Genomic DNA, 15,401 nt, shown 5'->3' with positions numbered 1-15,401 from the left:
GTTTTATAACTTAAATAAAATTTAATTAAACTTAAATTCACTTATTAGAATAATATCATATTAAACATATAATATAATCTATTGTGAATTAGCAACAAAATGTTTTTTTTTTAACTAGCAAGAAACTTAAATTTAAAATCCATGTATATTATTTAATATTACATTAAACATATTATATATAATATTTTGTTATCATTCCCAAATTAAAAAACTAGAACAAACATAAACTTAAATAAAAACAAATAAATAAATAATTTAATTAAAACAGGATATTTATTTGAAATTTTTATGATACTAATATAAATTTAATAAAAATAATTAATAAATTCTATAAATAAAACTAAACAAATGTGCCTATTGCACATTATTTGTATCTAATATATATATATATCTCCCTCATTGGCCATGTTGTGATGTGCCTTTCAAACCTTTAGACAATGTGTATCTTGTTGTCTATGTATATCTCTCCCTCTTTCTATCAAACAGGCACACACACACATATATATATAGGGAAATTTTCTTATAGGGACTTCACTTTAAGCCCTATCGGTAGAACTCTCAGTGTTTACAACCCGTGAACAGTTTTCGGCGCGATTTTTTTTATGACCGTGTATATTGTAGCTATTTAGAGCATACTGCAAATTTTCAGAAAATTCTGAATAGTTTACAGTACTGAAAACTAGGTTCAAACATGTTATTGCACGAGTGACTAATTTTTTTTATGCGCGTGGCAAACAATATGTTTGAACCTAGTTTTCGGTACTGTAAACTATTCGAAATTTTCTGAAAATTTGCAGGATGCTCTAAATAGCTACAATATACATGGTCATAAAAAAAAGTCGCGCCGAAAACTGTTCACGGGTTGAGAAACACTGAGAGCCCTACCGGTAGGGCTTAAAGTGAAGCCCCTATAGAAGAATTGTCCTATATATATATGAAATTTTTTTGGTAGGGCCTTCAAAAAGAGCCCTACCGGTAGGACTCTTTGTGTTCTCAACCTGTGAACAGTTTTCGGCGCGATTTTTTTATGACCGTGTATATTGTAGTTATTTAGAGTATCCTGCAAATTTTTCAGAAAATTCTGAATAATTTACAGTGCCGAAAACTAAGTTCAAACATGTTATTTTCCACGCGCATAAAAAAATTAGTCATGCGTGCAACAACCTGTTTGTATACTAGTTTTCGGCACTGTAAATTATTCAGAATTTTCTGAAAAATTTGCAAGATGCTCTAAATAACTACAATATACATGGTCATAAAAAAAATCGCACTGAAAACTATTCACGGGTTGAGAACACAAAAGAGCCCTACCATAGAATTATCCATATAAGTATATGCATGAATAAATTTTGAAGTCATTCTTCTTTTTTGTTTGTTAGTGAATCTAGTGATTTTTTTGTTGTCTTTTTCTTATTCAACATTTATATATGTAGTAAGAAACATGTTTTATTATTAAATAATTATTACTTGTATTTTATCTTACATATACTATATTTCTGCTTGGTTTACTTTTATACCCTCTATTTCAGCTTTTTCTAGGGAGTTTATTGTAATTTAACACCAAATTTTATTTTGTTTTTTTATATATCTCATTAACCATATATTTCTCATCTCACTGTCTTTATACTGTTTCCAGCTGGTTTTTCGTGCTACAGTCTTACTTTTGTTTTGTTGCAGAAATTGACACACCATCCACCACGTGTTATATTTATACAATTTTTTTTTTATTGTTGGATTTTCAATTGACTCTAAAAAAATATATGTATATATGTTCATAAATCTCATTTAATTATATCTGTTAAATTATTTCCATAACTTTATGATAGGATATATATTTATTTGTTTCTCCAAATTCTTGATTTTATAATATGATCTAATTTAATGAAGGACACGTGTTTTTACAACTAATCTCCTATATATCTATTTTTTTTATCCTATTCTATTTTGTCTCTTTATTAAATTTTCTATCTTTAACATTTCATATCAATATAAAATATAAATTTTTAATGCCGGGGTGATAGCTTCAATTAGGCTTTTGCTGCCAAAATAATTGATGTTACACTCGTATAAACTCAGGTTTGGGCTTGTTCAAGAGAATTTTGAGAACCAAAATATTTTGTGATAAATTGCACATCATTCTATTTTGTTTTTATTTTTTTATATTTCTTTCATCATAAAATCATCACACGTATAGACACTAGGTATTACATTATTTTGTCTTTTACTGAATAAATACAAATTTGACACTTATCTTTTATTATTAATATTATTTATTTGTTATATTTTTTGTTACCTTTTCTTGTTTTGTCAAGTTTTTTTATACTTCTGGAGAACCATCATCCATCATGTAGTGTTTTTATACTATCATTGTATATTTTTGTTTTTTCTTAAATTAATTACTTAGTAAAATTTATTCGAATATTTCTATTTTTCATTATTATTTTTATTCCCTTTATTCTCTTATTTTGTATTAAGGTTTATTTTTTAATAGTATTTTTTTAAAATTAAGTAATTAAAATGTGTTCTTTTTTCATCATTTAAATAAATTGATTGTATTAATGTAATAAGTGTGTTAGTTTTCTTTTCCATTGAATCTCCTCATTTATGTTTTACTTTACACCTCATTGGAGTTTTTAAGAATAATTATATTTATAATTTATTGATTTCCAATGTAGTCATTAATATTTTTTTAATGGGAGAATGAGGCATTTTATTTCTTCCAAATTAGTAAACTATTTGTGAAGTTGTAAATAGTTTTATGAAATATTTAGAAAAATATTAGTTTACAACCAAGTTATCTTGTCACTAACTATGAATTTATTAAACAAAGAAAAATGGTCAGAAAACCAAAGGAGTGGAAAAATACATAATAATAATATATTCAATTCAATTTTCAAGCCCAAGAGAAAAAAATTATTAATTATGAGTTATTTATTTATAATATTATTTACTTTCTTCACGTACAAAAATTCAAAACGCAAATATATTTTTTTACTAATTCATTTCAAAATTATAGTCTTCTAGCAAAACGCAAAAGAAAAAGTAACATTACCAACGGGTTGGCACGAGCCATTCACTGGTATATATAGTATATATATACATTCACTAGTATATATATATATATACATTCACTAATATATATATACACAAACATTTATAGAAAACTTTGTTCTCATTTACTTTTGAGAAAACAAAAAGTTTCAATTTATTTTGTATTTAGTTGATATGTTTTTTTATTTGGGTTATTTTTTGCCAAAAAAATAGAAATAGTTGTTGTGTCAATTTTAGTTGAAGTTGAGCATTTGCTAAATTTCTTAGTTTATGTATTTTATGATTTAGTTTATTTATTGCAAAAATTTGGAAAGAATTGTTGCTTTAAGTTTGGTTAATGTTAATAATAAGTTTATTTTTTAGTTGTTGTGTGGTTTAATTTATTTTGAGTTTATTTTTTACAGTTTAAAATGTAGGGATAAGTCTTTCGATATTGCTTTTTAATTTATTTTTAGTTAATGCATTGAATTGACGTCTAATTGATTTGTAATTGTTTTTTCAACGCTACGTTAGTATAGAGTTGTTGTCTAATTGATTTTAAGTTGCTTGTCCAACACTGTTTGTTGTGGGGTTAATGTCTAGTTGAAACTGTATTTTTTTAATTATAAAACTTTAAAATCATATTTTTAAAAATTAAGTTAGTAAAATTGAAAAAAAAATAAAGGATGTAAAAATGTAAAAAATAAAACATAAAAATATGTATTTATGAAAAAGCCCCTTCAAATTTTTTGAGTGAGAGCCACTCTTTTTTATACATGATTTAAGATACACGTATCACATCATTGTGTACATTTCTTTTAGCATGTAAAATGAGTGTATGCCTAATATTACTCTATAAAAAATATTAAAGTTTAAAAAATCCAAACTTTAGTTACTAAACAACCTAAACTAATATATAATAAAGTTAAAAATGAAGAAACCTTTTTCACTTTATTATTAGTTGCTCCTCCCAATAGGAACACAAAGACTCAAGTATATCGTGCTTATTTGAATTGATTCTATAGTGATATTCCTTATGACTTCTTTAAGGTGAAACAGATTAGAATCTGTTCAAAGATTTAGGAATAGCCCATAAACTATTAGTAAACAAATGGAATAATAGCAAGCCGACTTCTGGGGTAGTTCTCAAATTTTCGAAGGTACCATCTATGGGTTTCTGCTGCTGCAAACACTAAATTTGCCACCTGCAAATGACATAGCAAAAAGAAGTTTCAATAAGTATCAAAATATTACAAGAAAGTGTCATGCAGGGAGGGAAATTTTGAGACTTTCAGTGTAGTTTGGTGTCTTCAAGATGCAGTTCAGAAAATAACTATGCTTACCACAAATATGAATAGTAACCAGATTGTAAGGTCCCTTCCTCCACTAGCAATTAGAACACCCAAGTATAAAACCTATATCGTTGTCAGAAAAGCAAGTGAAAACAAGAAAGGGCCTGATTAGCAGTGGATCCAAATTCAATTTTATGATTGTTAAAAGGGCTTCTTGGCAAAATAACCTATTTTTTAAAGTCATTTTGCACTCTAGCCTAGTTTTAATAATTATTTGCAAAATAGTCTCTCATAATTTAGAGAGCTAGTCGAAAATTTAGACAGGTAGTCGTAAATTTTAGACAGCTGGTCGAAAAATTTAGACAATTGGTCGAATTTTAGACAAAAGTCATTTTGCAAAAAAATATCAAAAGTAGGTCAGAGTGCAAAACCATTTAAAAAAAGAAGCTATTTTCACCAATTTCTCTTGTTAAAACTTAAAAATGGTAAGACCCACATGAATAGTTGATCGATTGCTTGTTTTCAAATTCTAGATCCAAACACTGATTCTAATTTTAAGCTACAAAATAGAAAACACTACTTTCATGTTTTCTGCCAATCCAAATCATTATATCCTAAAATCCTACAAATCTATCACTTTTTTATATTTTCAGATTCTTTACCAATCACATACTCAACTCTATAAAATTCAAAAACAGTTTACGTATTCTGAACCAATCACATTTTCAAAAACATATTTTAAGAATATAAATCTGGATCTTCATTTTAGATCTTACGATATGCATGGAAATAAGAAACATGAAAGAAAGAGGGGGAGAAATTACAATCTCAGCCAGATAGTGAGGAGATGACACGATTTTGAACCAATCACCGTGCGGAATAACATACTCATCGGCTTGTGCTTTGTGTTCTCGAAGCGAGCCCTGGTGCAAATTTTGTCACATGAGCCAGATAATGTGATCGGATAGCAAATTTTGTCATATGAAGCAAATGTTGAATCTAAAGTGAAAATATTTGATATATTGAGTTGAGAGGCATACAAGAATAGCATGGCAACGAAGCTGATGAACCCAACCCCAGAAAAATATGGCTGCACCAATCCACTGTAGCCAACCAAGCTTCACAAGAGGAATAGCAAATTCCCACCAGTCAAATTCCAAGGCTGGCATGCGGTTCTTGCCTTTAACAATGAATTCAGCAACTCCATTCAACACAAATTTGTACACCTCCGGAATGCAGTTGCAACAAAGTGACAGTGGCCCTGCTGTGTAGAAACTAGCTAAGAAAATAACAAAAGTTATTAAAGAGTGACTGTTGGTAGCTAATATCATCATTGCTGTCCAATTTACTAATTTTACATGTTCACCAGAACAGACCACATATAGGTTTGTGAATATAGGTTATATGCATGAACATACCTAAATAACAAATTCACAGTTTCATAGAGCGCATACATATATATATAGCGAGCGAATACGACGCATCTTTTTTTTTGCAACACCGATGCATCTTTTTCCTATTTTCGGCACCTGGATAAATATAATCCCATGGTAGGTATTTAGAAAATCCTGCAAATTTTCAAGAAATTTTGAATAGTTTACGAAGCCGAAAACAGAGTTCAAACTGTCAAATTTTACATGCGTACACAACAAAATAGGCACACGTGCAACAGACAGTTTAGACCATGTTTCGGTATCATAATTTATTCAGAATTTCTTAAAATTTTGTAGGATGTTCTAGATAGCTATAATGTACACCATCATATAAAAAAATTTGGGATTATAACTATTCAGGTACTGAAATAAAAAAAAGATGCACCGGTGTTGCAAAAAAATGGATGCATTGTAGTAGCTCTCTATATATATATGTATATGTAAATATATAACTGCCTAATTTATGAATGTGCACGTATAAACCACACCCCCGAGATAACAGCTAAAGCAAGAAAGAGAAAAACTATAACAAGAAAGTTAATAGTAAATAAATATAATTTCAGATAACTTACAAGAGGCCAGTCAAATAACCCAAAATGTGCATCCGAGCTGAGGAGCTATAATTGAACACATATATTGTCTCATAAAGGCGTCTCAAGACTTGAACTTCCATCAACAAAAGCAGAAACACAGATCTCCAAACACTATATTTATACTCCACTGGAGCTGTGTGACTTTTGAGCCATGAAAAGATTTGAGACCCCCCTGCTATTTGGCTTACAAATGTAGAATAGTGAAACGGCTTTGAAACTATTGGCACTGTTTTGTAGGCATACATCAAAGTTGTAACGAGCAGAAATGTTGTCCACACCGAAGCCACCGCGTAGAAATGACCGAAGTATTTTTGAGGAACTGTGAATCTCTTCATATGAAGAAGAGCAAAGTTAGTGAAGCTTGCTTGACAACAAAGACTAAAAAAGTAAATATATGGAAGAAAGAGCAAGCGAATATCATAAGGAAAAGTACTTTGACAACTGAAGTACCTGAACATTTCTGAATTTTAATGCACTAAAACATAGACCTTTTCATGGTTTGTATACAAAATAAATAAATAATTTAAGCACAAAATTAAGTGCAGAAGAAAAACAATCAATGTTTACACTGCTACTGAGATTTACCATCAGAGCATTGTTTGACTATTGCCATTCTTCAAGAGATCATGCTTAGTATACGATTGGGTTATGACTGTCTTTGGTTTGAATCGGATTGCCTCAAGTTGGAGGGTGTTAAGTTCTCCCTTAGAGATTGCCCTTAATGATATTTACCAAGCTTGTAATAATGTAAATGGTATTAGTTGTAAACAGTCCTAGGGTGACTCGCTCCTTAGCCAAACTAGAAAGTAGGGGTGTACACGGTGTGGATTAGGCGGTTTGAACACTTTTTAATACACTACGCTACAAGTGCGGTGTAGTAGCTAGAACACACCGTACGGTGTGATTTCGTTGCACCAAACCGACCAAAACAAACAATTTTTTACGGTATGGTTTGGGTGGTTTTCCACGGTGTAAGTGTGTTAAAAAATGTGTGTGATAGAGATGGTGATAGGAAGGAGGCGCAAATGAGATGAGAGTTGTTGTGTATGATGTGTTAGAGAATAATGTTATACTTTAATTTAAGTGAGCTCCTAGTTTGTTACTAAAAAAAAATGGTAGTGTGGTGCAGTGCGGTCGGTTGCCGCGGTTTGCCGTTTTAGATGCTCACCCCTACCAGAAAGTACCAAAGTTTGGTGGCTTGGGTATCGCTACTGTATAAAGAGCCTTGGAGCATTGATTAATGATCAATGAAGTTTGTCCTTTTTTTTTTTAAAAAAAAAAACACTCTAATTTTCCTATCTTTTTTCCATTTTCTCACACCAAATAGAAATATAAGCAAAATACAATGCACAATCATTATAAAGACATTTCACTTACTTTCGAAGAAGAATTCATAATCTTTCCTCTTTTAGCGAAATTCAATACAAGTCCATGAACCGAAGAAAGGCTTGAACTAGGTATCGAAGCAATGAGTATAGGCAACGTGCCGGCAATCCAAGCTGCTCTAAGCAACCAAACAAGCCCCAATTCCATATTTGACCAGTGCCCAGATGAGAAAAGAGCTCAAAAAGGATAAAAAGATTGAAGCTTCAGGAGAAGGAAAACAATTCCTGAGGTGGGTACTGAAGAACAACCGCCACTGTTGTGTTAGAGAAGGTTCATCAAAAAAATAAAAACCACCAAAAAAATAATGGGATTTAATGGAATCAAGGGATTTGTGACTTGCCTAGGAGAAAGCGATACCAAGCGTGCGGTGTTGAGATTCGATAGAGAGTGAGATTGCTCCCATGGCCAGATAGTGACTCAAAGCTTCGTCTTTGTTTTCTTTTGCTTTTCCTACGAGTTTCCACATAATCAGAATCAAGGGCCCCTTGGTTTTCCTACATATATACATATAATTATATATGTATGCGCTCTATGAAACTGTGAATTTGTTATTTAGGTATGTTCCTGCATATAACCTATATTCATAAACATATGTGTTCTGTTTTGTCTAGCTTATTTAATTTTAATAAGTTTAAATATATATATAACAATCAAAAATTTATTTACCTAAGTTATAATTTTTTAGTAAATTATATTTTATAGTATAAAATTTGGGTAGATTTTAGGGTTATTGAGCTCAGGTAAAAACTACAATATATATATATAATATATTAATATACATATTAATATATTAATAGATATATTAATATTATATATATTATATATTTATTAATATACAATTTATATATTATGATATTAATATGTATATATTCAAGGAAGATTTACCTTCACACTCTTTATACTATAAATAATTACTAATTTGTTATTGATATTTTAATATACCCATATTATAATATTTATTAACTTAAATAATAAATATTCAAATTTTATTTACTTATTTAGTATACCCACTACCTTTTTAATATAAATTAATTTATTAATTCAATAATTATGTGTATAATATACCCAATTAGAAATATTAATTTATTACAATTTCTTAATTAATTACTTTGCTAATTATGACTAAATCAATTTTTTTCTTATTTTCTTTGCTTTTTACGACTGAGTTTTCAATCCCTAATTTTTTTAGTTCTATGTTTTTTCAAACAATTTAAAAGTAGTAAATTTTTATTTTGAATGAAAAATGTTCCATGTTTACTTCAATATTAAGAATTGATTTATTTGGATACTATTTGGTATTCTATATTTTATTTTGTTATCATTTATTAGTTTAGCTCCTAAAAAAATCACATAAACCACTAAATAATATCAAAATAATAGTTACTTTATAATCATTATTATTCTATTTCTCCATTTACTTTGTGTTGTAGTATACTACTACATAATTAATAAAACAATACTATTTAGTATCCTATAGAATCTGTTTGTTTGTATATCTTATAAAACATTTACTATTTAGTATCTTGTCGAATAATATATACTACCATATTTAACTACTTATTGGAGATATCCTATACAAGCTAGTATATACAATCAGATATTTGTTGATATCATATGTAATTTGGTACTAATTGGTATCCAAAATAACTTGTTATGAGCTAATATGCAATCTGATACTTATTGGTATCATATGTAATTGTGTATTAATTGTTATGCACTTTGGTATATATACTAGTTGGTATCCAAAATAACTTGTTATGATCAGCTAGTATACAATATGATATTTATTGGTATCTTATGCCATTCGGTACTAATTGGTATCCAAAATAATTTGTTATGAGTTGGCATACAATATTTGTATGATATCCATTAGTGTCATATGCAATTTGGAACTTGTACGCCCTGGTTTTCCCACGGGCTGTTTAGCAGGACGAGCCTCGGACTAATCAGGTTTAGTCCGAGGCTCCCGCAGGCCGGAGGTTCTATTTCCAGGACGGACCCTTGTCAGCTCGAGGGGGTCCTGTTTCCAGCTCGCATTTGTTGCCCAGGAGCTGAGAGTGACATCCGAAGGCCACGGACGGGAGCAGCTCGGGTTACGAACTGCTCAGGTCACGAGCTTCTCAGGAAGCTCCGACCCTATGGGAAGTCAACACGCAAGATAAACGTGCATATTCCTGCCATCACGTGCCCGATATCCCCCTGACTTCTCGGACACGCAGCAGGAACGTGCGTATTCAGACACCCACGGACGGGTTGGGCTGTGCGGCCCATTATCTCATTCCATGCTGATTAGACCACACTTGTGTGTCAGGTTTAGGAATTAATCATGAATGTCACAGATTTGATATGACAAATGGTAAGGTCACGGGATGACCTCCCTACCAACTTCCAGGTGCCTTCTCCTATAAATAGGGAGACCCTGGGAGTTGATAGGGGTTGGAAAAAATAGTCTTTGAAGAACTATATACTTTGTAAACCAAATACCCAGAGAAGATCAATAATATTGACTAGTGGAGTAGAGGGATTTTAACCTTCGAACCACTTAAAAACGTGTCTTGAGTCACCTAGTTCTTTCCAAAAGATTTCATATCTGTGACGGTTCTACTTTTAGTACTAATCTCTTTCTCTTCTTCTCTTAATTACCTGTTGCCGAAGAACCACGTCAACAGTTTGGTGCTTTCATTGAGAGCAAGTTCGATTAGTACTACCGCAGACATCCAACTATGGTGACCACTCGATCCAGGCATGGTAACGAGACAGAACAGCATGATGGGCAGGAGGCCCACCAGGTTGCCATCCCTGATGAGCAAGCTCCTGAAGTCCAGCAGAGGCTGGGAAAGCAGCCGGCGGGCCAAGACGACACTGGTAGTTCAGCGCCCCGGCCGCCTAATCCGAATCCATGTTATTATTCTGCGGTGGAGATGGAGAATGTTCAGCTGAGGAGCCAGTTAGCAGCAGCTGGTCAGCAAATCCAGGATATTCTGAGCCGACTACCCCCTTTCACAACCAACGGTAACGTTGGAGAGAGGCAAGGCGAGGCTCCTAAGTCTCGCCGGAGTAATCGGTCCAGGCATAGCCGTTCGGGTAGACTTCCTGCAGCCAACTCCACCCCTTCATCGCACCATCAGGAGGCAAACCTCAGGGAAATGCCTCGGACCGGACAGCAGCAGTACAGCCGTTCGGTTAGGACGTCGACCCCTAGTTCTCAGCCTCCCTCGAGAGCGCCCAGAAGAGATCGAGGAAATTCCCGAGGAGGGGCCGAGGAAGGCCAGAGACGTCGGGCCGTCCCCGAAGGACATCCAGTTCCTCGTCCAGCTCGCCCAGCGCGGGACCAGCAAGCTGGCAGGGCCGAGAGTCCCCCACCAAATTTAGTCCGTCCGGACGGCACTAGGATCGCCTCTCCGGTCAGGCATCCTCCTTCTCCCATCAGATTTCCGTCTCCTCAGCCCGTCCGAGACATCCCGACCTACGGGAATAGCAGGAGGGGCCCGCCGTCAGCTGGACCTTCCTGGCGCGGCAGGGTGCCGGAGGAAGGATCAGGTCATGGCCGCCAAAGACGCACCCCGAGCCTGTCCAGCAGGAGTCACTGGACCGGTAGTGGACGGAGTGATCTCTCGGGAGGAGACCTGCGCCAGCGACTAAGTTCGGCACAAAGTCACCGTACTACCCAGGGAGGCGACCTTCGAGATCGCCTCAATTCTCATAGAGAGGATCGAGTTAGGGATGGTAGCCAGGGCCGTTCAGTGGGGGTCCGATCCGAAGTACGTAACGATGGAAATGTCCCAAATAACCTATCTCAAGATAGGAGGGGCAACAACCCACCTAATATGTACAACGGGACCGGAGCTGTTGAACAGCCCCGGAATAACCCAGGATCTCAGGACAAAACCCTAGAGCGCCTAACCCAGATGGAGGAGCTGATGAAGAAGCTCCTATCAGAAAAAGAAAAAGACGAATATGATTCAGGGGACGAGATAGAACTCTTCGCCCCCAATATAGCAGCAACGGCATACCCTTCTGGTTTTCGTATGCCCCACCTGTCAAAGTTCAACGGGGATGGAGACCCGTCTGACCACTTAGGGATGTTCAACACCCTAATGATGGCCCATAACATCGGCCCGGAGCTGCGTTGCTTGATCTTTCCCTCCACCCTGGTTGGACCTGCCAGGCAGTGGTTCAAGCAGAGTAAAAGGCAGTCAATCAGCTCCTGGAAGACCTTCTCGGCGGACTTCAAGAGGGCATTCCGCGCCTCTCAGGCCGCCCGAGTCCAGGCCGATTCTCTAGCTAACGTGAGGCAGAAGCCCGGTGAGACGTTGAAAGTCTACTTGAGCAGATTTGCAAATGTCGCTGCTCGAGCAAGGGATGCTGATGATAGCTCCAAACTAATGGCCATGAGGACCGGGATCCTAGTCGGCGGAGACCTGTGGAAAGATATTCAAAGGAGGGGAGTCAGCTCGGTTAGCGAATTCCTTAACATAGCCCAAGAGTGGATAAACTTGGAAGAAGCTGAAGCCTCGGCCGCCGGGACCAGCCAGGTCCCCGAGAAGACCGCTGGGACGGAAACGGAGATCGTAGTGGCGACTCCCGACGTCGCGTAGAATAACCAGCCCGGTGGTAGCAAAAGAAAAGGACATGGTGAAAACAACCAGCACGGCCAGAAGAAGAATAAGTCTGTGGATAAGTTCAAGCCCGTGTTCACAACCTATTCCGAGCTCACCCAGACCAGGGAAAATATTTTCCTGGCCAACGCTGCTCGGGTCCCCTGGAAGAGGCCTGAGCCATTGAAGCACCCTAAGGGAAGGAGAGACGCTTCGAAGTTCTGTCGTTTTCATAACGACGTCGGGCACAATACCGACGACTGCAGGCACCTCAAAGATGAAATCGAGACTCTCATCCGAGCAGGACCATTGGCGCAGTACTCGTGGAACCGGGTCCCGGCAAGTCGACCCGTTCCGGAGGTCCCAGCCAGTCAGCTCGGGCGTCAGGCAGATCAGGACGTCCTTCCCCCCGTGGTCGAGGGAGAGATATCCACCATCTCTGGAGGACCACACATGGCTGGCACGAGTAGAAGTGCCCAGAAGAGGTATGTGAATGAATTAAAGGCCCACAACGGAGCGGAGTTCGCCCCGGATGTGCGTCAATCAAAACAGCAAAGATTAGAGAAACAACCGATAACTTTCACGGAGGAAGACGCAGGCCATGTCCAATTCCCTCATAACGATCCCTTGGTTGTAGCAGTCCAGCTCGCCAACCGGAGAGTAAGGAGAGTGTTGGTGGACAATGGGAGCTCGGTGAACCTCCTATTCCAGTCCACCTTAGAAAAAATGGGTCTGACCGTCTCCGAGCTGAAGGCAACCTCAATGATGCTATATGGTTTTTCAGGAGAAGGATCAGCAGCGATAGGGACGATGGAGCTGGTGATCACCCTAGGAGACGAGTCCCGAACAGTGTCCAAACTACTCGAATTCGTGGTCATTGACTGCTCCGCTGCCTACAATGCCATTTTGGGCCGACCTGCGCTCATTGCTTTCGAGGCTATCACTTCCGTCCGGCACCTCACCATGAAATTCCCTACTTCAACAGGGGTCTGTTGTAACGCCCTGGCTACCCCAGAACAGTTACGGAGAACGGTGAACCAGAAATTTGACTCGCTACCCGAGTCCTTTGGCTAAAAACGTGATCTAAGTGTTATTATCAGGTTAAGGTGGAAAACCAGTAAAAGGAAAGGGTACATTTCATTAAGTAAATAAACTGCTCATGAGCCTTTTAAAATGTTTACAAGTAGTTCGTATTACAAAAGAGTCGCTACAGTTTCATATATACAAACTCCGCCGGCCTAAGCGGCAAAAATAGGGTAAACCCCTAGTCCCTCTGAGAACTCCTCGACCGTGGCGGTCAAGCGGCCCTGTATGTACATTACATCGCCCAAGCTCTCCACTCAAGGCTGGCCAAGCTTTTCCTTTCCTTTACCTGCACCACGTAGCACCCATGAGCCAAGGCCCAGCAAGAAAACACAATAAGATACGGTATATTATCAACAACGATCATAATAATCATCCAGGACTATTAGTCCAACAAATAGGTGACAATAGCCAAAAGTCACAGTAATGAGCATCGCTCCCTCTAGCCATGTGATGATAGGGTCACTAGGGCTTAATCGATAAGTGTTCCATTCATAAGTTTGTTCAGGACAGGTGCATGGTGATTGGTCACCAACATAACCTTCCTCACGACTCTAGAGTCGAAACTATGGACAACGTCCCTTAGCCACGTGACAACCGGTCACCGGGGTCATATACCTTGGCTATAGTCATCTGGTCGTAGACTAGGCAAGCGCTTGTAAGTTTCTTCGACCTTAGGTCGGTCTCGCATTAATGCCATAGAGCCACTCAATGCGTAAACATCGACTTTAGAGTCGGTCCCTGACTAGTCAGTGTCTTAAACAGGTGATTAGCAATCATTAGCATTTGATATGCAATCCACGTTCACATATAACAAACAACATGCCTCAATATCAAACCATGCATGTCATATACTTGTACAGGGTGCAACTGTGTCCATACACTGTTTTCTTACCTCAAGTTCGAGCGAGAAGTATGATAAAGACGACCCCTGAGAACGATCGGTCTTTTAGATCCTTAGTGGTTACCTAATCACAACCAATTATAACCTCCATTAATGAGAATCCACAATAATAGGTTCTTAACCTAAGCACCATCCTCGGGACCTCGAAACATGCCCACACGGTGAGTAGAATCGATCCCGGGCCTTAAGGATTGAAACCCCAAGTCAAAAACCCTTAAAAACACTCAAAACGGGGTTTGGAAGGAACAGGGTAGCGCTACAGCGCTCAACCCCTAGCGCTACAGCGCTAAACACAGAACCGCCCAAGTGCCAGAAACCCTCCTGAGGAGCGCTATAGCGCCCTAGGGTGGGCGCTGTAGCGCTACCTCCAGCCCAAAACTTCCCTGAACCGACCTTCTTCATCTCCTTCGATTCTAACTCGATTCCCAAGCTTCCAAAGCCTATTCTTGATGCAAAATGAACCCAAAAACCATCCCAACACATCCCAAACATCACAAGCATGGGAACCCTAGCCAAAACTCCCAACAAAACCCATGAATTCACCTTAAACATTTCAGCTACAAAACAAAACTAAAACAGAGCAAACCAGAGAAACTATGGTTAGAAACTTACCCAAAGCTTGGCTTACGAAGCTCTTCAATAGTGGAACACACTCCCAAACTCCCAAGGCTTGCTTCCCAAGCTAGAATCCTCAAAGTTGGCTCAAAAACCACAAAGAACAGAGAGAAAAAGAAGGTACGGAAGAACTCTTAAAGATACTCTGTTTTTTCCATCACCTTTTTCAGCTAAATAAGGTTATATCTATCCTAGGGGTGAAATGACCATTTTACCCCTAGGTCAATTAATGGTTTCTAAAGACTCCCAAGGGCATTTTTGGTACTTTCCTCCTAACTCGTTAATCATAATTAACGCTCTCCAATTCCCGTTATTCTCGAAAATCATAAACACCAATAATTCACATCCCGTTACCCTTTATTTCCCGGTAATGCTCTAATCATCAAAATCACCCTGAGACTCAACCCAAGTCCCGACACTTAATCCCGTTGTGACTAAACCGCTAATCAATAATCTACGATCGTCTC

At 37.1% G+C, this 15,401-nt stretch overlaps 1 protein-coding gene across 2 annotated transcripts; it reads right to left on the bottom strand.

Moving 5' to 3' along the window:
- Positions 1-3,962: 3,962 nt before the first annotated feature.
- Positions 3,963-8,318, bottom strand: LOC133816972 (polyprenol reductase 2-like). 2 transcript variants are annotated; one of them, XM_062249336.1, is made up of 7 exons: positions 8,075-8,318; positions 7,726-7,987; positions 6,328-6,677; positions 5,363-5,597; positions 5,147-5,245; positions 4,374-4,445; positions 3,963-4,235 (listed from the first exon to the last, which is right to left on the bottom strand). In XM_062249336.1, the coding sequence occupies exons 2-7, from the start codon at positions 7,879-7,881 to the stop codon at positions 4,131-4,133; spliced, it is 1,017 nt and encodes a 338-aa protein (XP_062105320.1). In that variant the 5' UTR covers positions 7,882-7,987; positions 8,075-8,318; the 3' UTR covers positions 3,963-4,130. The 2 variants fall into 2 exon arrangements, with proteins under 2 accessions (XP_062105320.1, XP_062105319.1); XM_062249335.1 differs by having other exon boundaries at positions 7,726-7,970; positions 8,075-8,317.
- Positions 8,319-15,401: the final 7,083 nt, after the last annotated feature.

Source organism: Humulus lupulus, chromosome 2 (genome assembly GCF_963169125.1).
Source record: "Humulus lupulus chromosome 2, drHumLupu1.1, whole genome shotgun sequence".
Lineage (NCBI taxonomy): Eukaryota > Viridiplantae > Streptophyta > Magnoliopsida > Rosales > Cannabaceae > Humulus > Humulus lupulus.
Note: the sequence above shows the minus strand (reverse complement) of the source record. Positions and strands in the feature narration are given on the sequence as shown.